General features: G+C 67.8%; 1 protein-coding gene across 1 annotated transcript in view; it reads left to right on the top strand.

The window, feature by feature from the left end:
* Positions 1-22,089, top strand: part of MTA1 (metastasis associated 1) — a gene marked incomplete at its 5' end in the record, with an annotated part of 53,618 nt that extends 31,529 nt beyond the window's left edge. The window contains 20 exons of the mRNA XM_034992989.1: positions 1,211-1,278; positions 7,031-7,124; positions 10,176-10,226; positions 10,377-10,503; positions 10,572-10,635; positions 12,088-12,205; positions 13,779-13,881; positions 14,526-14,625; positions 14,925-15,113; positions 16,082-16,156; positions 16,238-16,296; positions 16,617-16,732; positions 16,968-17,119; positions 17,211-17,400; positions 17,519-17,608; positions 18,606-18,758; positions 18,907-18,942; positions 21,432-21,463; positions 21,664-21,815; positions 21,898-22,089. Of these exons, the coding sequence (XP_034848880.1) occupies positions 1,211-1,278; positions 7,031-7,124; positions 10,176-10,226; positions 10,377-10,503; positions 10,572-10,635; positions 12,088-12,205; positions 13,779-13,881; positions 14,526-14,625; positions 14,925-15,113; positions 16,082-16,156; positions 16,238-16,296; positions 16,617-16,732; positions 16,968-17,119; positions 17,211-17,400; positions 17,519-17,608; positions 18,606-18,758; positions 18,907-18,942; positions 21,432-21,463; positions 21,664-21,815; positions 21,898-22,048 (2,120 nt within the window). The remainder of the gene's footprint in view (positions 1-1,210; positions 1,279-7,030; positions 7,125-10,175; positions 10,227-10,376; positions 10,504-10,571; positions 10,636-12,087; positions 12,206-13,778; positions 13,882-14,525; positions 14,626-14,924; positions 15,114-16,081; positions 16,157-16,237; positions 16,297-16,616; positions 16,733-16,967; positions 17,120-17,210; positions 17,401-17,518; positions 17,609-18,605; positions 18,759-18,906; positions 18,943-21,431; positions 21,464-21,663; positions 21,816-21,897) is intronic.
* Positions 22,090-22,095: the final 6 nt, after the last annotated feature.

Here is a 22,095-nt window from a genome sequence, read left to right as displayed (position 1 = left end):
GGTGCGCAGGGCAGGTGAGCCCCGTCAGGTGCAGGGCAGGGCAGGTGTGTGCAGCCGGTGAGCCCCAACAGGTGCAGGGCAGGTGCGCAGCCACAGCAGGGGGCAGATGCTTGTTTGGTAGGACCTCTTGTGGGATGGAGCTGGCCGAGGTCCTTCGGCAGAGGCTGTGCTCAGTGCAGGCATTTGGTTGTATCCAGGCCTTAAGCGGGTTCCAGCTGAGACGAGCCTCCTGCCTGGCCGTCCTCTGCAGAACTGCCCTGGGGAGGGACTGCAGGCCTTCCGTGTGGGCACCGAGGGGCAGGGGGATGGCGTTCCTGGTGCAGGCTGGTGGGGACTGCAGCCTGGCCTTTTCCTGGTGCTGACTCCTCCCCAGCTGCCCTGAAGGACCTGCAACATCAAGGCGTCAGCCAGGTGGCCAGGCTGACAACTGGGTGGCCTCATGGCTGTCCTGGGCTTTCCGTGGGAGTCTGCCAGCCTCCCACCATGGGCCTCTTGGGAAATCTCGGGTGACTGCCAGCCTCCCTGAGACAGAGCCCAGGCCGCCCGCTGCGGAGCCAGAGGAATGCTTGTGCTGACATGGCGTTCTGGGGGACCTGGCGGGTGGCAGCCGCACCTCTGGACCGCGTTCCTCTGGCACCTGACTCTGTCCCCGTCCCACTGAGCTCTGCCTCCGCCCGGGATGCCCGGGCAGCCCTGGCCTCCGTTCACTGCCAGGGGCGCATGGGGCCGGGGGAGGAGGTGCAGGGGCCCGGCATCCCTCCCGCATGCTGACGCGGTCTCTGGGACTGCTGCTGGCCGTGCTCGCTTGTCTGCCCGCCAGCCTGCATGACTGGGGCCCACCTCTCAGGCCAGCAGCAGCCCCTGGGAAGCTGTGCCCCGGCGGAGGCTGTAGTCTGACTCCCACGGTGTCTCCCAGGAGGGACGGAGGTCCTGGGGGCAGCCGGTGTGGGACCCCCGGGATGGCGGGGTGGCTGCAGGCCTCTGCCTGGGACAGCCCCCTCCCCCGCATCTTGGACCCATGCCCAGTACCCACCAGCATGTCTCTGGTTCCCTTGGCTCCCCACCAGATGGCGGGGGCACCCTCTCCTTCATTCCCTCCAGTTTCCTGGCCCCTAGAACTGAGGGCGTGGGTGTCGGGGGGGGGTGTTGGGGCTCTCCTGGTCCCCGGGGCTCAGTGCTGTGGGGTTTCACTCTCTACTCCTGTTTGCAGACTACGTCTATTTCGAGAACTCCTCCAGCAACCCGTACCTGATCCGCAGAATCGAGGAGCTCAACAAGGTAGTGTGTGCAGGCATGCCTTGTGGGGTGGGGCTTCAGGGCTGGCCTCAGATCTTTTGGTCCATTTGTCCCCAGGGTCACTTGCGTAGACCTGGGTCCTTCTCCTTGGAGAGCTGGTCAGTGGAGTCCCTGCGGCCTCATAGAGGGGTGTGCTCTGCAGGGTCCTGAGCAGGACAGGAGCACCCAGAAAGCGGCCGGCTAGGGGTTCCCTGCCCACCTGCTGTCTCTTTCCCACTCACTGAGGCGCTCTCGTCCCCCTCGCTCCAGGCCTGCAGAGGTGTGAGCTGCCGGCCACCCTCCCCGCCTCTCCTGCTGGCCTCTTGATCAGAGGCATTCCGGGCAGTGCTGGGGGAGAGGCCAGCAGGTCCTGCAGGGCCACCGCGGCCCCAGGTCAGCAGAGTACCCGGCCCTGCAGCCCCTTTCCCTTGGCTCCCGTGGGGCGGGGCCGCTGCGGCTCCTCCCTGGGGAGAGACCTGTGGTCCCTGACTGGTGGGGGAGAACCTCACTGTGCTCCATGAGGCCAGCCCTCAAGGAGCTGCTCTCTGGGACCTCAGCCTGTGCGGCAGTGTGGCTGGGGATTCTTGGGATCGGGCAGGATGGGGTGGGACGGTCAGGGTGCTGGTCCCCCGAAGATCAGACTTGGTTGCAGCTGAGCCCTGACCCGCCGTCCCTGCTCACCGAGAGCCTCCTGCTGCACGTGCCACGTGGGGGGGAGGGGTGAGCCTGGGGCCGTGTCCGGAGGTGGCAGGGCCAAGGGAAGCGCCAGGATGTCGTGGGGCCCCTGCTGGGACGTGTGCCCTGCAGACGCCTTGTTGGCGGGAACCTGCTGGCCGCCTGCCAGGGTGGGCAGGAGAAGGGGTGGGCGGCATCTCAGCTGGACAGGTGCCTGTGGTCACCCAGCCACCCGTCGGCATGTGCTGACTCAGGGACCCCTCCCATGGCAGTGGCGAGCGTGGTGGGGGCAGCCAGGGGCCGCCCCTGGAATTGCCTCCGACCGTGGGTCTCGGGGCCAGGGAGGTGGCTGGAGGTGGCTTCCTTGAGCAGGTCAGCACAGCCCCTGCCCCTCGCTCTGGATGTGACACCGAGAGGGCAGGTCGCACCGCCTTTGGCGGCCAGTGGGTGACAGGCACAGACAGAGCAGGGCCCAGCCCAGCAGCGGCCACAGCCCACGCTGGCGTCCGCATCTGTGTGCCTGACCGTTACAGGTCAGGTCGGGGGCGGGCGGCTGGGGGACCCCGAGGGGTGCAAGATAGCCCCAGCAGCAGGCATTTCCGGCAGGAGGCCTCAGGACCCTCCCGCACCAGAGAGTGCGAAGAGAGTGGGGGCTGCTGAGCGGGGCAGGGGGTGCTGGCCCACGGGCATGGGCGTGGGTCGGGCACATCCTGGGCCCCCAGGCCCCACCGGCAGGTGCAGTTCCAGCAGGGGCGGCTATGAGGTCAGTTTGTGGGCCCTCCTGGTGGGGCCACCCTACCCACAGGCCCCCAGGACCCCAGGGCCCCTCAGGCACAGGAGAAACAGCCCAGAGGTGCTGGGTGTTCAAGGAAGGCCTTGAACGTGGAAAGCCATGTCCGCGCTCACGGAGAGGAGCTGGTGGACCGGCCACAGAAGAAATGAAGGGCCGGGCAGGAGCACTGGTGCCAGAGAAAGGGGCCTGGGACGTGGCGGGGCGACGGGTCCGGGGTGCAAGGGAGGACCCAGAGCTGTCAGCAGGAACAGAGCCGGAGCCCAGGCTTAGCTGAGGAGCAGAGTGCCCCCCGGAAACCCAGGGTCCAGCGTGCGGTCAGTAGGAAGTGCAGGAGACCAGCCCAGGCCCAAGGGCCAGGCCGGGTGGCAGGTGGGGGCCGGGCCGGGTGGCGGGTGGGGGCCGGGCCAGGGTGGCGGGTGGGGGCCGGGTGGGGGCCGGGGGGGGGGGGGCGGGGGGGCGGTGGGGGGGGGGCCGGGGGGCAGGGACACTGTGTTCCACCCCTTTTCTGTAAATGGAAAACAGTTTGAAAATGAGTCTTCTCTACAGACCGTAGCAATGGTCATGTTGCATTTGGGGCCTCCTTTCCTGAGGCCTCCTGCGAAGCCTGGCTTGTGTTAGTGCAGTGACCCTGGGCTGTTGCAGTCCTTCAAAGTAGTTGTCGCGGTTTCTCCTCAGAACCGTGCTCGGTCTGCACGGCACCGGGGGAGGTTGCCGTTTTGGAAGAAAAGGAGCAGGGACCTGGGGCAGGGGAGCTGAGGAGGCGTGGGGAGGGGTCTGGAGCGGTGGCCAGGCCAGATGTGCCCAGAAGGCAGCAGAGGCCCGGCAGGGAATCCTTGAATTTTAGAAGATTGGTGTTTGGTTTGGAATATGGGATGTGGGAATCTCAGAAAGGTACAACAAAACACCAAAGGTAGACCATTTGGGGCTGTAGCCCCCACGGGGAGGGGCTCGGACCCGCCTGGAGTGCCTGCCCCCGGCTCTGCACGTTGCCCTCGCGACAGGAGACAGTTGCCTGGATGTGTGCGGACCGCAGCTCGGGTGGGGCCCCCGGGAGTCCTGAGCACCAGCGAGGGGAGCTCGTGGGAGAGGAGTCCTGGACGTCCCGGGTCTCCAGGGCCTGGCCTGAGCCAGGCCTCGCATGGGCTAGGCTGTGCAACGCAGTGCCCGTTCCGGGGACCGGGGCGCAGGGACCCCAGCAGGGCCTGGGGGTGGGAACTGTGGGCTGCACCCTGCCGACACAAGGCTGCCATCCCATCCCAGGGATGAAGTTCCGGTGGCCATTGTGTCAGACCTCCCCCTCCACGCCTGTGTGGCCCTGACGACGGTCCTGGGCGTCCCGGGCCCAGTGGGTGTGGCTCGTCGTCTGGAGCCCGGCACGCGGTTTCTGGAACCGTTCTTAGGAGAAACTTTGTGATCTGGGATCTGTGGCTTGGGCAGCCTTGTGAAGCCTTTGGATGCAAAGTGTCCACGGGTCTGTAGCTGACATCATGACAATGGTGTCTTTTTTTTTTTTTTTTTTAAGATTTTTATTTATTTATTAGAGAGAGAGAGACAGCGAGAGAGGGAACACAAGCAGGGGAAGTGGGAGAGGGAGAAGCAGGTTTCCCGTGGAGCAGGGAGCCCGACTCGGGGCTCGATCCCAGGACCCTGGGATCATGGCGTGAGCCGAAGGCAGACGCTTAATGACTGAGCCACCCAGGCGCCCCTGACAAATGATGTCTTTAACGGTTTGGTGTCCGTGCAGACCAGGGTGCCACCCAGCATTGTGCCGCCCCTTGTTTTGATACTGGGTACAGTCTTCATTCTCCCGATGGAGGGTCATCGCTGTTGGGGCACGGCCCTGCACATGCATGTCCCTGCGCGTGTGTATTCCTGTGCGTGTGTGAGCGCATGTGTGTTCCTGCCCGGGTGTGAGCGTGTGCGAGTGCGTGTGCGTGTCCCTACCTGTGCGTGAGCGTGTGCGAGCGTGCGTGTCCCTGCCCGTGCGTGTGAGCGTGTGTGCACGAGCGCGCATGCGTGTCCCTGCCCATGCGTGTGCGAGCACGCGTGCGTGTCCCTGCCCGTGCGTGTGCGAGCGCGCGTGCGTGTCTCTGCCCGTGCATGTGTGTGTGCGAGCGCACGTGCATGTCCCTGCCTGTGTGTTCGTGTGTGCAAGCGCGCGTGCGTATCCCTGCCTGTGTGCGAGAGCGCATGTGTGTCCATGCCCGTGCATGTGTGTGTGCGAGCACGCGTGTCCTTGCCCGTGCATGTGAGCGTGTGCGAGCACGCATGCGTGTCCCTGTCCGTGCGTGAGCGTGTGCGATCGTTGCGTGTCCCTGCCCATGCGTGTGTGAGCGTGTGCGAGCGTGCGTGTGTGTCCCTGTCCATGCGTGTGTGAGCGTGTGCAAGCGCGTGTGCGTGTCCCTGCCCGTGCGTGAGCGTGAGCGCGCGTGCGTGTCCCTGCCCGTGCGTGTGCGAGCGTGTGTGAGTGTGTCCCTGCCTGTGTGCAAGCGCGCATGCGTGTCCCTGCCCGTGCATGAGCGTGTGCGAGCGTGCGTGTCCCTGCCCGTGCGTGTGCAAGTGAGTGCGAACGCGCGTGCATGTCCCTGCCTGTGCGTTCGTAAGCGTGTGCGAGAGCGCATGTGTGTCCCTGCCCGTGCGTTCGTGAGCGTGTGCGAGTGTGCGTGTGTCCCTGCCTGTGTGCAAGCGCGCATGCGTGTCCCTGCCCGTGCATGAGCGTGTGCGAGTGTGCGTGTCCCTGCCTGTGCGTGTGTGAGCGTGTGCAAGCGCGCGTGCGTGTCCCTGCCCGTGCATGAGCATGTGTGAGCGTGTGCGAGCACTCATGCGTGTCCCTGCCTGTGCGTGTGCAAGTGTGTGCGAGCGCGCGTGTGTGTCCCTGCCTGTGCGTGTGAGCATGTGCGAGCGCGCGTGCGTGTCCCTGCCTATGTGCAAGAGCGCATGCGTATCCCTGCCCGTGCATGAGCGTGTGCGAGCGTGCGTGTCCCTGCCTGTGCGTGTGCAAGTGTGATCGCGCGTGCATGTCCCTGCCTGTGCGTTTGTGAGCGTGTGCGAGCGCACGTGCGTGTCCCTGCCTGTGCGTGTGAGCGTGTGCGAGCGCGCGTGCGTGTCCCTGCCTATGTGCGAGAGCGCATGCATGTCCCTGCCCGTGCGTTCGTGAGCGTGTGCGAGCGCGCGTGCGTGTCCCTGCCTGTGTGCGAGAGCGCATGCGTGTCCCTGCCCATGCGTGTCCCTGCCCATGCGTGTGCAGGCACGTGGGGCCAAGAGCTGCTCCTGCCTCCACTTCGTGCCCACGTGTGAGCAGTCCCCAGACTTCTTGAAAGCCTGCTGGCCTCGTGGAATTAAGTACCTAAAACTTGAGGTCGCAAAGACGATTTTGTTCGATGTTAGGAGGGCAGCGCCCGAGTCGTACAAAGTCGTGGCAGGTCAGCCTTGTGTTACTATTAAAAGTTTTATAAGCGCCTTTGAGTGGAGGAAAGGTCCATTCTTCCTGTGAGGCTCTCCGCCCAGCAGACTCCCTCGGCGTCTTGTTCTTGTCCTGTATGTGGAGCTCTTTGAGCCTTTAAAGGCATCCCTGGGCGCTGGGACGGCGACCTCTTCCCCAGGGCTGGCGCGTCCACTGCTTGCTCCAGGCCCCTCGTGGGCTGCTCCTGTTTCCTTTTTTCAAGGCTGATTGAGTTGGGAGAGGGAGAGCGCAAGCAGGGACAAAGGGGGAGAGAATCTAGAGCAGACTCCCCACTGAGCGTGGAGCCCGACGTGGGGCTCGATCCCACGACCCTGAGATCGGGACCTGAACTGAAATCCAGAGTCGGACGCTCACCCGACTGGCCCCCGGCTGCCCCTGGCTGCTTCTGTTTCTGATATGGATCCAGGCCCCTGGTACTGGGGTCTGCTCGGGGGTGTGCTGGCCTTGATCAGGCCCAGAGGGGTGCCGGAAGGCAGGTACTCCAGGGGCCAAAGGCACGGCAAGCTTTGGCTGACCTCTGGGCACGGTTGTCCTTCCTGGTGGCCAGATGTCTGCCAGGTTCTGGCCCTGAGCAAGCAAGACCTGGGGGAGGGACACGGGCCAACAGGAGGGAACCCGGGCCGGCGGGCCGGGGTCCACCTGTGTCCGCAGGATGGCACTGGGGGTGGAGGGAAGACAGACCTGGAGGGTAGAGGTGCGCTGTGCATCCTCTCCCCGGGTCCGAGGTCCCAGGGAGCCGTGGTCCCACCCAGGTCCCGTCTGGGGCCGGCCCTGCGGGGAGCCGTAAGTCGGCATGTTCCTCAGACCCTGCCTTGCTGTTGCAGACGGCCAACGGAAACGTGGAGGCCAAGGTGGTGTGCTTCTACCGCAGGAGGGACATCTCCAGCACCCTCATCGCCCTGGCCGACAAGCACGCCAGTGAGTCTTGGCCTTTCCCGGGGCGGGGGGGCGGCCCACCCTGTGGCCCCCGCCTGCCCTGCGCCCTCCCCAGGGTCGGCCCCCACCTGCCCTGCTGCGTGCTGGCCGTAGGCTGTGGACACCCAGCCCGGTGTCATTGCCCTGGGGCTTCTCCCTTGCAGGATTGATTTTGGGGAGCACTCCCTGGGTGTTGCGGGGGTGGGGGGCCTCTGCTGCTCCTGTTGACCTCACCGAAAGCTACTGCTCTTTGTGGCAGTGCGTTCAGAAACAAAGTTCGTCATCTGTCTGCAGTTTGAACCTGAGTGTCAGAAGCCCAGACGTGCAGGGACTCCCAGCAGCTTAGTGCGAGCGCCGGGATCCCCCTCCCAGTCGGGCCAGCGTTCCCGCTCTCAGACAGGCGGCCGCAGTCTGGGGACTGGCCTGTACCTGCTTCCACGCCCTGGGGTCCCACGCGGCCCCTCCAGCCAGCAGTGACGGGGCGGGGGGAGTTCCAGAGTCCCCGTCCTCGGGGTGGGATCTGCCTGAGCCTGGGTGGGGGTTCTGGCCTCTGGGGGAGGATGGCTCCCAGCAGGCGTGGAATGTGCCTGCCCCTGGTCCCCCAGGTGCTTGTCTACAGGGCCATCCAGCCTGGGGACAGGTACTGCTCTCATGAGTTCATCAGGTGTGTCTGGGCGGGTGCGGGCCCCACCTGGTCCCCTGGGCCCCAGGTCAAGGCAGGACTCAAGCCTGTGCCCCAGCATGCTGGTGTGAGGGACTGGACGCCCAGGCCATACCGGCCTCCTCCCTGGGTCCTGGAGGGGTTCGAGGCGGTCGGGCCAGGACTGGGTCTCCTGGGGCCTCAGGGATGAGGGGGCGAAGCACTGCGGTGCATTTAGGGCCCTCGCCAGGATCAGCACAGCTCAACTGGGCCCCAGGACAGGCCCCTGCACCACACGGGGTGGATGGCAGAGCTGGTGCTTGGCTGGCCGGGCCTGGCCTCCCAGATGATACCGCTGGGGGGTGTCTGTGCTCATGGGGGCCGCGTGGGTCTGGGCCTTGGTGCATCCTGTGTCCTCCTCTGGTTTCCTGGGCCCCTGTGCGCTCGTGATCGGGTAGCCCTGGGTCTAGTCGTGGCTGCTGAAGCTGCCTCCCGGGGGGAAGCATGAGAGGTGGGGCACGGGGGTCACTGTTGACTTGGGCTGTTGGTGCTTGAGGATCTCCCCACCCATGTCCACTGCCTGGCCCAGAGTGTCGCGGTCCTCACCCCCGGGCCGTCCTGCTGTGGGGCACCGTGGAGGTCAGCTCCAGGAGGGCGCTGGACTAGCGTTATGTGAAGGGAACTGGTGGGGGGCAGCGTTGCCGGAAGGACCAGGCAGGAGCCGATGGGATGGGCGTGGCCCCAAGGCCCCCAGAGTGCTGCAGTGGGGTGCGTGACGGAGTCCATCTCAGGGCAGGACCCTGCCTGTGCTGTCCTGGAGCCCCCGTGCTCTGTGAGGGTTTCTCTGTCTCGTAGCGGTTTTCCCAGAAACCACGTTCCGTCGGCCACCTCGGCCAGTGCAGCCCGGGTGAGACCGGTCTGCCCTTTTGCCCAGGCTCCAGCCCAGCGTCGGGCGGGTGTGAGGACGCTCTGGGGCGCCTTCTTTTGGCCAGGGACCCAGGGAGCCCACTGCTCAGGGAGGCCTCTGGCCCAAACAGCCCATCAGCTGACGGGGTTTCTTCTGGGTCTGGGGCCCGGGAGACAGAAGCCCCTGCCCTCCACTGCCAGGTCTCCAGCCCCAGCATAGGCCAGATGCTCCCGGGCCACATGGGTGACCTGCAGCGCTGAAGCCTTCCTGGGATCCTCCAGCCACTCTGCTCAGCCCTGACCCCTTGTGGCCACGGCCCCCTGCCCTGCCCTTGCACACACGCGTGCACACAGAGCTGTCCCGAGAACAGGACCCTCTGGCCCTGGGAGAGTGGCAGGCACAGCTGACCCGCCCTCCCTAGACGCCCCCAGGGCAAGCTGCGGGGGGCTCTGGGGTGTGTGTCAGAGCTAGGTGGGGTGGGAGCACAGGGCCCCCCACTCGGGGCCCAGGACCAGGACACACTGGATCCCAGAGGCAGGTTTTCTGTGCCGCCCGCAACGTGACTCCCTGGGTTCCTGGAGGTCGAGCACCACACACTGCAGGGTCCACCGGGCCTGAAGGAAGGCTTGGAGCGCTGGGGTGGCGGGCTCTGTCCCCCCGTCTCCTGGGGGTGCTGACGTGACCCAAGCCCTGCCCACTCCTGGGGCCCCTCCTCACCCCTGCTGATGGCGGCTCTGATGGGTGGGGTCTCGGAGCCACGGTGGGCTTGTGTCAGGCTGGGGAGGGGCCCAGGATGACGGTCTCTGGCCCGTGCCTAGCCCCTCCCCGGGCCCGTCGGGCCGTCCCAGGACGGGCGTGAGCACCAGGTGGGCTGGCTGGTGGGTGTCTGGACATGGTGGTGTCCCCAGGCTGGGGGTGCAGGGTGCTTGTGGGGTCTGCGGGAGTGAGCAGGGAGGTGCAAGGCCAGCAGTGTGGACACTCGGGCTCCAGTGGCCCACCCGTGTCTGAGCCCCGGGCGCCTGGGAACTCCCTCAGTCACCACAAGGGGGCGGCAGAGGGCCGCGTGCGGGCTGAGGGCCCCGGGATAGAGACCCAGGGTTGCCCAGATGCTGCCCAGGTGCTGCAGCCCCGTGGGGTGGCCAACCTCGGCATGCCCCTGCCCTGGCATGGCCCGCCACGGCCCCCGCACGGCCCCGGACCTCCACTGTGCCTCCGGGGGCACCGCACCCCCAGTGCCGTGGGCTGGGCTGCCCCGCACCCCGACACGCACGCGTCCTGGCTGCTCCCGGTGGGCATCCTTGTCCCAGCCCTGGAGGTGTGGCCGAGGCCCCGGGTCGGCGCGCTTGGGGTGGTGGACGCACTGCTGACCTGACCTGGGCCCGCCCCTTGGACCCCGTGTCCACCCCACCCTCCCTGCTTCCTCTCCTCGGCCCGTGGGCGGCCAGGTGGGCGGGCGGGTGGTGCTGCTGCTAACCCGCGGTCCGGGCGCTGTCTGTCTGTTGTCTAGCCCTGTCAGTCTGCTACAAGACCGGACCGGGGGCCGACAACGGCGAGGAAGGTGAGCCGCTCCCGCGGGGGGTCCTCACGCGCCGGCTGGGCGGGCGGCGGCAGCTGACCCGCCCGCCCTGTGGCCGCTGCTCTGTCCATCTGTGTGGTGCGGGGGGAGTGGGTAGGCGGGCAGGGCTCACAGGAACCCCCCGCCCGTCAGGAGAGATGGAGGAGGAGATGGAGAACCCCGAGATGGTGGACCTGCCCGAGAAGCTGAAGCACCAGCTGCGGCATCGGGAGCTGTTCCTGTCCCGGCAGTTGGAGTCGCTGCCCGCCACTCACATCAGGTACCCAGCGGCCCGGAGGGTGCCTGGGGGCCGCCCTGCCTCGCTGACGGCGCGCCCTCCTCTTGCAGAGGGAAGTGCAGTGTCACCCTGCTCAACGAGACGGAGTCCCTCAAGTCCTACCTGGAGCGGGAGGTGAGGCCAGCCGCAGAGGCCTGGGGCCGTCCCCCACCCCCCGCCTCCGTTCCTTGGGGCCCAGTCCCTCCCGGCTCGCAGCCACCCTGGGGCTAGGCGCTGGGTGCTTTGCTTGGCTTCCCGGGGTTGCGTCTGCATCCCTGGGGTACCAGCAGGGGCACGGCCTGGAGGGATCGTGACAGGGACCCGCGCTGGCCGCCGCCTCGAAGCCTCACTGTGTTCATCCAGAGCCGTGTTGGCCAGGCCACGGGAAGCGTTTCTACTTCTGCAAAACCAGAAACATCCACGTTGTCAGGGGCTTGGGGCCGTGGAACCAGCCTTCTTGTTCCACAGATGAATGGGGACCTCATGCATTTGTAGGATGCTACCCACCGAGGCCACCCCCAGGGTGACAGCCAAAAATGTCTGCAAACAATGCATGTGTCCCTGGGGAGCAGCATGGCCCGGGCAGAGGCTGCACTGAGGTGGTGGAGAAACGGCCCGAGGGGGCCAAATGGGGTCTGGAGGGGCGGGGGCACGCTAGCGACGAGAGGGACAGGTGGGGGGCGGTGGCCCGAGCTGGCACCTGTGTTCACAGCCACGACCCCCTCCCACCGTGCAGAGCCTGGTGCATTGCAGGGGGACGGTGCGGCCGTGCGCGGGCCTGACTCAGAGTCGGGAGGCCGGGAAGCCGCCAGGAGGGGACAGGCCCACAGTCAGTCCCCAGAGCAGGCAGGGAGACGTTTGGAGGAGGTGCTGGACGCCGGTGGGCGGGACGGAGCACGGGGGGGGGTGCTGTCTGCCTTTCCGAGGGTCCCCGTGGTGGGGGGCCTCACGGGACACGGCGCAGAGACTGAGCACGATGGCCCGCTGCGACATGGAACGGTTTAACGGCGGCTCGCGTGTGTCCCAGGGGCGAGGGCTTGGCTTTTCCTGCCGGTGTCCACTCACCTGCTTAGGAAGCACATCGTTGTCACAAGTGGGAAAACAGGCCGCTGAGCCGTGGCGAAGATGCTGTGAATCGTGTCCGCGCCCGGCCTCCAGGGGGCCGAGGACACGGTCACGGCAGCATCCAGGGGTGAGCGGGAGGCCCAGGCGCCCTAACCCCAAATGTGCGCCAGCCAGGCCTCCGCTCGCGGCCTAGGTCAGCAAGCTTGCCGTTGGGAAACAAGCCAGCCAGCGCGACGCAGTTTCTGAGAAACACGGCTGAACGTCAGGAGACAAGCAGCTGGGGTCAGAAGGGCTGGCAGCCCGGGCGTCTGGTCCAGAACATTCTGCGGCCCGCGTGCGCGTGTCCTGGGGCGGCCGTACGTGAGCAGCGCTGTGGCATTTGCGTTGCCAACTGGACGCTCTCTGGGTCGTCAGTCCCCACGGTCCTGCGGCGGCCGCGCAGCAGGCTCTCCGTGCCCGGGGCGGTCTCCAGGCGAGGCCTCGGGGCGCCCTGCTGACGTGGTCTCGTGTGCTGTCTTTCAGGATTTCTTCTTCTATTCTTTAGTCTACGACCCCCAGCAGAAGACCCTGCTGGCCGATAAGGGAGAGATCCGCGTGGGAAACCGGTACCAGGCGGACATCACTGACCTGCTGAAGGAAGGTAGGGCGCAGGGCGGTGGCCGGCGAGCAGGGCCAGCGGGGTGAGGTTCCTTCGGGCGGCTCTCTTAAGCTTTGTCTCTGAAAAAACTTCCTTGAATGAATCTCCTGGTCTCGCCGACTTCTGCCGGTGGGCGGTGCCGTCAGCGACCCAGCACAGCCCCCGGTGAGCGGAGGGTCCGCGCGTCCTGCGTTGGCGGCAGGTAGAGGTGGGGCCGTGCGTGGCTGGTGGGCGGGACGCGGCTGTCAGCGGCTGGGTCCCTGAGAAGCGAGATGGCGCGGGGGTGCCGGGCTTGGAGCGTTGCGGCCGGGTGTTGCCCGTGGCCGTCTGTCTGCTGGGGAGCTGCCCCGCCGGGCTCCCGGCCCCAGCCCGTCCCCCATCGCGCCCCCGCCCCTGCTTCTCTCTCTGCTGAACGGTCGTCAGCCGTGACGTAGGACCCGCGGCTAACCACGCGGCCAGTCGGCCGTGATGATCTTTTTGGGGGTTCTCATCACTTGAGCTGCTCCCACGGAGCCGGCCCAGCCCCCATCCGCGTTCTCTGCTGCTCTCAGCACCCCCAGTGTCGCACCCCTGCTCCAGGCCCAGCCAGGGTCTCTGGGCCCCGAGGTCCCGGGCTCCTTTCCGACGTCTGCCGACCTCGCTTTTCTCTGCGGACACGTTCTGAGTGTGGACGGTCCCTTCCTGTGGCCTCCCGTCTCCTCCACGCACGTGATGTCCCGTTTCTCTGAGGCTGGTCTAGTTTTTTTAAAGCGTCTGGTGTCGGCTTACGCGTGTTACTTCCTTTTATGCACGTGTGCCCCCCACGTACGTACCCACGTGACCCCACGTGTATACTTGCGTGCTCGCACACCAGCTTTTTCTCGTTGGTGGTTGGTTTTTTTGTCAGGCGGGGGGGTCCTGCCAGTTGGAGGTCGGCGGGGGAAGGAAGGAGCCAGGAAGCACACAGGGTCCCCCTGTCCTTCCCTGTCTGGCTGAGGGTGACGGATCTGGTGACAGCAGAGTGGCTTGAACGTCAGAGGCCCTTGGTTTTCTGGGCAGGGACCTGGGTGCTGGGCCGTGAGGGCAGGGTGAAGGGGCGGGGGGCCCTCCCAGAAAGGGGTACACGGAAACACGGCCTGTCTGGCACTGTGAGGGGCCCTTGGGTGGCTGACGCCTGCGCCGGACGCGGCCCCGTCGGCGTCCCGTGTCCTGGTCACTGGGTGCGCTGTCTCTGGATCGGGAGCTTGATCAGCAAAGCCAGAGCGAGCCTCCTCTGCCCCTGTCGTCACGACCGCCGCTTTGGCCTGCAGCACGCGCTGTGCGGGGCTCACCAGCCCCACCCTGTCCTCAGGCGGGCTGGCGGGGCGGCCGCAGGGCGCTGTGTTTGCCGAGGAGAAAATGCGCTGCGTGCGGAGCAGGCCTGGAAGTGTGTTTGCACACGGACGGCAGCCTCACCCCCCGGGCTCGCCAGGCAGGCGGATGGGCCCGTCCCCCAGGGCCCCGGCAGCAGGCAGAGAGAGCCTCGGCTCTCCAAGGCCTTGCTGCAAGCCGCGGGGGTCTCCGGGTCTCGTTGGCGTCACTGTTCTGTTGCTTGCAGGTGAGGAGGACGGCCGAGACCAGTCCAGACTGGAGACCAAGGTGTGGGAGGCACACAACCCGCTCATAGACAAGCAGATCGACCAGTTCCTGGTGGTGGCCCGGTGAGTTCTGGGCACCAGGGTACTGCCCGGACCCCAGGCCTGGGCGCTAAACGGCTGCCCTGCCCTGCCCGTCCCTGGACATGGACATGGACACTGCTCGTGGGGGCCTGGGGGCGGCTCCAGCTTTGAGAGGTGGGGCCTGTGCGCCTCCCCGCGTCCCTCCGGGGCCGCGGCCTGCAGAGATGAGCAGCCGGGCACAGATGGGGCTGCTCCCGGGACCCCGGGACAGGGCAGAGATGCGTGTCCATCTCCGGATGAGCTGTGGGCCGTTGCAGACTCGGGGGGCGGGGCGAAGCTGAGGAGGAAGGACCTGGGGCCTTAGGGCCATGAGGGAGGCAGAGCTCCAAGGAGGACGCCACCCCACCCCCTCCCCCCGTGGAGCCCTGGGGCAGGGCCAGCGGGAGGGGAGTCCCCGTGAGGGTGCAGGGGGCTTCCCTGCCTCTCAGCTGGACCCTGAGCCTGCACTATGGAGGGGGCGCCCTGCCAGGAGCTCGGGAAGCTGAGCTGCGGGCGGTGGCTGCCATGCTCTGTCCCTGGGGCCTCCCGGCCCGCCGTGTCCTGCGGTCTTGGTGTGCTGTGGGCTGGGCTGGGGCGCCTCTGTGCGTCGGGGCCTCCGGTGGTCAGAGTGTCCCCGCCGCCCCCAGCTCCGTGGGCACCTTCGCGCGAGCCCTGGACTGTAGCAGCTCCGTCCGGCAGCCCAGCCTGCACATGAGCGCCGCGGCCGCCTCCCGGGACATCACCTTGGTGAGTGGGCCCCATGCTGGGCCATCGGCACAGGACCCTCACCTGCCCGGGGCCTGCCCCGTCCAGGGCACATGTGCCCCTCGGGTCGCCGCACGAGCCAGGGCAGGCGGGGACGGGATGGCGGCGAGGAAGCAGGTCCACGTCTGTTTGCTGGCTGCACGGGGCTGGGACGCGTCCGCCCCCTGCCCTCCGGGAGAGCCCAGCAGGCTCGTCCCGGCAGCAAGCCCACCTGCACCCCCGCGGGCCCCCGGGTGCTCTCGGGCGGTGGGCCTGGGTGACCCCCGTGTGTCCTGCCGCAGTTCCACGCCATGGACACGCTGCACAAGAGCGTGTACGACGTCGCCAAGGCCATCTCGGCACTGGTGCCTCAGGGCGGGCCCGTGCTCTGCAGGGACGAGATGGAGGAGTGGTCGGCCTCCGAGGCCAGCCTTTTCGAGGAGGCCCTGGAGAAGTACGGGAAAGACTTCACAGACATCCAGCAGGACTTCGTGAGTGCCACAGGGCGGGCGCCAGACCCCTCCCCAGGGCCGCGTGCGTGGCGCCCCCGCGTCAGCTTGCGGCTCCCGGCAGGCCCCGGGCTAAGAGCTGCTCCTGCGGCCGGGGTCCTCCTGGCTTGTTGCGGTTGATTGGTTCTGTTTAAGCCACCGAGTCTCTCCTTACACATCCTCGTTTGTGTGCCCCGTGAGCCCTTGGGATTTGCAGCTCAGGCAGGGCCCTCGCGCACCCCTCCCGCCCTTGTGCTCAGCCACACGAGCGCTCAGCTGAGGGGAGCGCCGCCGCCTCCACAGCGAACCCCGCGGGGAGCGCGTCTGTCAGGTGGCAGGGCCGCCAGGAGCCCCCGGCGGGCCGGGACACGGGGGGCGGGCGGGCGGGCCAGCGTCTGATAAGGAGCGTCACAGGTCACAGGCGGGATCCTGATAAGTCTCCAGAAGGGAGAAGGGACCCGCCAAAAGTAGAGAGGACCGCGGAGGGCAGAGCAGGGAGCCCCTGTCCTCACTCGCCCCGAGTCTGAGGTGGGAGTCACTTGCTGACGTCCCAGACACAGTGAGCCAGACCTTCCCAAAAAAGAGCGACGGCCAGAAGATGGGGCCGCAGGTAACGCTTGGCCAGACACACACGGAGGCCGCGGGGCGGGGACCCCACTGTGAGCATGCAGCCGCCTCGGCAGCAGGCCAGGTGGACCGAGGATAGACGGGGTCTGAATCCTGGACGCGATGAGGCAGGCTTGGGGCTTCCGTCCACACCACAGACGCCTCCTCCGTGTTCAGAGGACACTGGTTCCGTAGGCGGAGCAGGAAGGGCTGGGGGGCCGGGGAGAGCGGCGTGACGGGGACCTTGCCGACCTCAGGCGGGGCTCCGCTGGGCGGGGCCGGAGGGGGTGTTGGGTGCCACTGCCGCAGGGGAGGGCTCCTTGCTCGGGGAGGCCCCCCACGACGCGCGGCCCCCTCTCGTGCAGCTGCCCTGGAAGTCCCTCACCAGCATCATTGAGTACTACTACATGTGGAAGACCACCGACAGATACGTGCAGCAGGTGAGCGCCCAGCTGCGCCCCTGCGCCCGGCGGGCAGCCCTTCGCCCGCCCGGGCCCTTGACCTCTGTTTCCCGTTTCCAGAAACGCTTGAAAGCAGCCGAAGCGGAGAGCAAGTTAAAGCAAGTGTATATCCCCAACTAGTAAGTGCGGCCCCGCCGTGCGCCCCCGGCGTGCGCTCGCCGCCCTGGGGACCGCGGGCTGGGCGGGTGGGGAGCGGCCCCCGGCTAGTTGCAGGTGTCAGGACTCAAGCCCACGCGAGCCGGCACAGCTCTGCCAGCCAGAGCTGGGGCGTAGACCGGGCTCGAAGTCGCCGCAGCGGCGTCCAGGCCTGCAGGGGAGGCCGGCCCCCCCGGCCCGCGTGGGTGGCGGCTGCTGGTGCCCAACAGCCTCACTTCCCTGGGAGCTGCACAGCAGCGGCGTGGCCCTCCCGTGACGCCCTCCCTCTCTCCCTTACCCTAAGTAACAAGCCAAATCCGAACCAGATCAGCGTCAATAACGTCAAGGCAGGCGTGGTGAATGGCGCGGGGGCGCCAGGCCAGAGCCCTGGGGCCGGCCGAGCCTGCGAGAGCTGTTACAGTAAGTGCCCGCCGCCCGGCATCAGGCCCCCCGCAGCGCTGGGCGCCCTGCACCATCCCGGGGTCCTGGCGGGCGGGGGCCACTCCCTCCCCGGGAAACCCTCCTGGCGGGCCTGCGGGGTGCCTGGGTCCGCGGCGGGGCGGCTCAGCGGGCGGGCGGGCGACACTGTGTAATGCTCTCTGCCGTCACTGGTTCTGCTTAAGGACCCGTCTATTTCCAACTTTGTTGTCCGTAGCCGCCCAGTCTTACCAGTGGTATTCTTGGGGTCCCCCTAACATGCAGTGTCGCCTCTGCGCATCTTGCTGGACATATTGGAAGAAATATGGTGGCTTGAAAATGCCAACCCGGTTAGATGGAGAGAGGCCAGGACCAAACCGCAGTAACATGGTAAGTGGGCACCCCTCCCGCCCCCACGCGTGGCCGGGTGCCCGGCCCACGGTCATGGCGCTGTGTTGGGGCGGCGCGCCCCCTTCCGCAGAGCCCCCACGGCGTCCCAGCGCGAAGCAGCGGGAGCCCCAAGTTCGCCATGAAGACGAGACAGGCCTTCTACCTGCACACCACCAAGCTCACGCGCATCGCCCGGCGCCTCTGCCGAGAGATCCTCCGCCCGGGGCACGCCGCCCGCCACCCCTACATGCCCATCAACAGCGCGGCCATCAAGGCCGAGTGTGAGTGTCGTCCCCGCCGGCCGGGGCTCGTCGCTGCGGGAGGGGCTCACCGGCGGTGGGGGCGGGGGACACCGGGAGTCCTGGCCCCGGGCTGCCCTCACGTGTGCGGCCCCCACAGGCACGGCCCGGCTGCCCGAAGCCTCCCAGAGCCCACTGGTGCTGAAGCAGGCCGTGCGGAAGCCCCTGGAAGCCGTGCTCCGGTATCTCGGTGAGCCCGCCCCAGCCCAGCACCGGGGGCCGATGTGTGCGCAGGCGCCCGCGAGGGAGGGAGCCGCCCCCAGGCTGCCGCTGCCCAGGCCCCGGCCTGCCTCTGGTGCCTCGCTCTGCGCCAGGCCGGGGGAGCCGTTGGGGCCTGAGCTGCCGTGGTCCCTGTCCCCCCACCCCCCATCCTGCTGCAGCCCATGGGGGGCGGGGGGCCCAGGATTTGGGTTGGATGCACCCAGGACGGGCGTCCACTGCAAGGCACCTGCAGGGCGGTGCTGCACCCCCAGCCCCAAAGGAAGGTCTGTTGCTGCGTGAGCGGCCATACGCCTGGTCAGCAGCTCACGGGGCTGGGGCTGAAGGGGGCCCTCGGCCAGCACCCCTTGGCCCAGCCAGCCATCGGCAGCTAGGGCGGGGGGGGAGCAGGGCTGGCCACTTGGCTGGGCTCAGGGCAGGATCCTGAGCCAGTCCCTCCCGGCATGGAGGTGGCTGACCTTCTGTGAAGGACATTCCAGAACCATGAGCTAAGTGTGTTCCGTGTGGACGCAAGTGGATTTGGCGTCATCGGATGTCTAGGGTCTGGATCGTGGGGCTGGGCCTTGCCCCATCCAGAGAGCCACCAGGGGCTGGGGAGCCTTGGCAGGTCCAGGGCTGAGCCTGCCGTGGCCCAGCCCTTCGTGGGCCGTGTCCTTGGCTGGGCCGGCCTGCCTGTTAATTCATTGTCTGGCCGGCAGCCAGCCCCCTGCCGTCAACTCTGGTGGCCCGGACCTGGACACCTCTGATGGGCCTGCTTGTTTATGGGCTGTGTCTGGCGGGCGCCCAGCTGCCTGTGGGGCCCGGCCCTGCGTGGCTCTTCCCTGCTCCCAGACACCCTGAGGTGCAGGACTGGTGGTGTGTTCTGCCCCAGTGGGCCCCGTGGTCGTCCTCCGTCACAGTGGGGCCTGGGGACGGCTGTTGCCATTTGCTTCCCACAAAGCGTGCCCCCCCCGTGCTGCTCCCAACAGAGACCCATCCCCGCCCCCCCAAGCCCGACCCCGTGAAGAGCGTGACCGGCGTGCTCGGTGGCCTGACCCCTGCCAAGTCGGCCCCTGTCATCAACAACGGCTCCCCCACCATCCTGGGCAAGAGGAGCTATGAGCAGCACAACGGGGTGGACGGTGAGTCTCTGCTGGGGCGGCCAGGTGGGGCCTCCACGCTCGGCCGGTGCGGCCTGCTGGCCCCGGGGTGCCCAGCCCCGCCCCTGCCTCGCCCACGCCTGCTGACCGTGTTCTCTCTCCTCTCTCTCCCGCCGCCGGGCGCTGGCAGGCAACATGAAGAAGCGCCTCTTGATGCCCAGTAGGGGTAAGGCCTGGGGCGGCCGCTGGTGAGGGCGCCGTGCGAGCCCCTGTGCGTGCTGTGCGCTTGCGTGCATGGTGCACGGCGGGCGGCTCAGGGCACGCCCATGGGGCAGTCCACGCGGGCCGGGCCGCACCCCGCTCCCCACGCGCCCCCCATTCCCGTGTCACCGGGCAGAGGGCCAGGTGCTGCCTCACAGGCCCCCAAATGCTGTGTCCCCCCCCCCCCCCCCCGGGGCCTCCGGCTCACGGGCCGTCCCCTCCTCCCCGGCCCAGTGCCCGGTCAGTGGACTGTCCTCGCTCGGGTAGCCCTGGCGCCCCCGCCTGCCTGTACTCTCCGTCACCACGCTGTGACCGCCCGCATGCCATCAGCCTCCGCTCCCGGGGCCGCCGTGCTGTGCCTACGGCCCTCCTGTGCGCCCTGCCCGGTGGGGGGGCTTCGGGACCCTGGCCTCTCCGGTGGGGGGGGGGGGCAGATAGGACCGAGCGGTGGGCGTGGTCAGCACAGCCCAGGGAGGCATTCAAGGCCCAGGTGAATGTCCAGGCCTTGGCCCTGCAGGGTTGGGGTCCCAGGGGAAGGGACTGAGGCTGGCCGAGGGGGCACGGGACACGGGTGGGACCCTGCCACCATCAAGTGCCCAGGCTGTCAGCGCGTCCAGAGCGGGACTCTTGATTGTCCAGGCCCGTCTACAGATGGCCTCCCACCATGGATGCGAGGGGCGTCCGTGGGCTCTGAGGCTGCTCCAGAATGAGGTGCTGAGGGAGGGGTGGCCGTGGTGGCAGTGAGGGGCCTGTGGGTCCCAGAAGCTCGGGCTCCCCAGGGTCAGCCTGCGGCAGGATCCACGCAGAAGGGAGGCGGAAGGGAAGCAGGCCGGAGGGAAGGAAGGGGGAAACGCACTCAGAGCCCCTGGTGATGGGAGGCTCGGGGTCATGTGTGGGCACTCCGACGCCATGGGCCAGCGAGCATGGGTGTGCCCAGAGTCCCCTGCCCCCAAGGCGGTGGGCCAGGCCCAGGGACCTGCGAGATGGCAGCGGGCAGCGGCCATCCAGCCTGGCCCCGCCCACCCTTCTGGCGGCCGCCCCCACAGCCCTCCGGCCGGGGCCTGCCGCCGGGCCCTGTGTCAGCACCAGGGCCTGGCCCGCTCGCCTGCCCTCTGCTGCAGACGCCCCGGGAACCAGCGGGTCACGTCCCACGGAAGTGGAAGCCCGTGGTAGTCAGTGGCCGTCTCTGGGCTCGGGCCTTATTTTGTAAAAAGCCAGTAGCCAGTGCGGTAGATAAGGTTAATTTACTCGTGTTCTTCGGTTCACCAAATCAGTACGCTTCTGTGTCTACTTGAGCCCAGCATGCGGGCCCCAAGGGCGTCGTTGGTGGGCGCACCCCCAGGAGCGCTGCAGAGGCCACAGCTGGCCCCCTGAGACAGCACAGGGCCGCCTGGGGCAGTGCCAGACTGCGGGGCACCCTGGGGGCCTTAACCCACTAACCCAGCCCAGCCAGGCACGTCCGCTCCGCACCCACCTTCCTCGGCCCATGGCCGTGCACGTGCTAACCAACACTAACCGTGTGTTTTCTCTCCTCTGCACCCGTCGCTCTGATAGGCACTTACCTGGGTAAGTAGCACTGGGCCCGGGGGCTGCAGGCCAGGTGCGGCAGCCCCTCCCTTCGCCCTGCCCAGGGCCCCCCCCCAGCCAGCAGGTGGTTTCCGGGGGCGCTGGATAGCTGCTCAAGAGACAGCCCTCGGCCAAGAAGCGTATTTGGGAAGAGCTAGTTCTGGAAGGCCTCTGGCAGGACAGGCTCGCACGCTCACACACGGGCGTTTTCTTGTGCGCGTGTGCGCTCTGCTGCGGGCGGGGCCGGGGAGACAGTGACGGCCCCGGGGTCACCTGGCTGGGTTCTGGGGGCATGTGGACCACGACCTGGGACGGTGCCTTCTCGGTCGGAGGCTCTGGCAGAGGCCTGCGGCTGCAGACCCCCAGCCCATAGGGTGGCAGCGTCTGCCCTGGCCACTTCTAGAAGCTTCCATCCACTCCTCCAGGGCTGCTAGCCCAGGGGTCAGTGAGGGGTGCTTAGAGCCCCTTGGGAAGAAGCCCAGTGCGGCCTGGCCTCCCGGGGTCTGTGCAGTGCTGCCTGAGGAGGGGCCGCCTTGCAGAGGGGATTCTGGTAGCACGGTGTTTACCGCAGGGCTCGGCATTGCTCGGCTACCGTGTAAACCAGGCTCCATCTGTGTCAGCCCAGTCGGGCGGGTGGCCCGCGTGCCAGGGAGCGGGCTGTCGGACCCGAGGCTCCTGGCCTTCTGCGTCGAGCCCAAGACGGTGCCTCTCCTGCTGGCCAGGGCAGAGGTGGTCCTCAGAGCCCCAGCACCTGTGGGATCACCTGGGGGCTGCTTGGGCTGGGCCGGGGCACCTGTGTCCTCCAGGCGCCCCCTGGGTACGGGCTGTGGCTCCAGGTCTCCCGCCCTTTGGCTGCCGGGCCTCACGTTCCGTTCTTCCTCTTGTCAGGTTTGGCGAACCACGGACAGACCAGGCACATGGTAAGAGGGCGAGCTGTGACGAGGCGGGGCCTAGCAGGACCCCTTCCCCTGCACGTGTGCGCACACGACGTTTGCTTGCACGCAGCTCCCTTGGCAGTCTGGGAGGCGGCCCAGATGGCCAGGCCCACGTGCCTCCTGCTGGGTGTCGGGGGCAGCGTGCAGTCCCCGCGGTGTCCCCCTCACACCTCCCCCTGCCGCAGGGACCAAGCCGAAACCTCCTGCTCAACGGGAAGTCCTACCCCACCAAAGTGCGCCTGATCCGGGGGGGCTCCCTGCCCCCCGTCAAGCGGCGGAGGATGAACTGGATCGACGCCCCCGATGATGTGTTTTACATGGCCACCGAGGAAACCAGGTGGGGGCCTCCCCGAGGCCGCGGGTGAGCAGGGGGGCAGCCGCCGCACCCTTGTCACTTGGGGGCGTCGCTCTGTCCACAGGAAGATCCGCAAGCTGCTATCGTCCTCGGAGACCAAGCGCGCCGCCCGCAGGCCCTACAAGCCCATTGCCCTGCGCCAGAGCCAGGCCCTGCCGCTGCGGCCGCCCCCGCCGGCCCCCGTCAACGACGAGCCCATCGTCATCGAGGACTAGGCGCCCCGCCGCCCCGCGAGGCCACCGCAACCACAGCCCGCCCCCCC

The sequence above is a fragment of the Mirounga leonina genome, unplaced genomic scaffold, assembly GCF_011800145.1.
Source record: "Mirounga leonina isolate KUSES-001 unplaced genomic scaffold, KU_Mleo_1.0 Mir_82, whole genome shotgun sequence".
In the NCBI taxonomy this organism is placed as follows: domain Eukaryota; kingdom Metazoa; phylum Chordata; class Mammalia; order Carnivora; family Phocidae; genus Mirounga; species Mirounga leonina.
The sequence above is the reverse complement of the archived record's forward strand: the minus strand, read 5'-3'. Positions and strand labels throughout refer to the sequence as shown.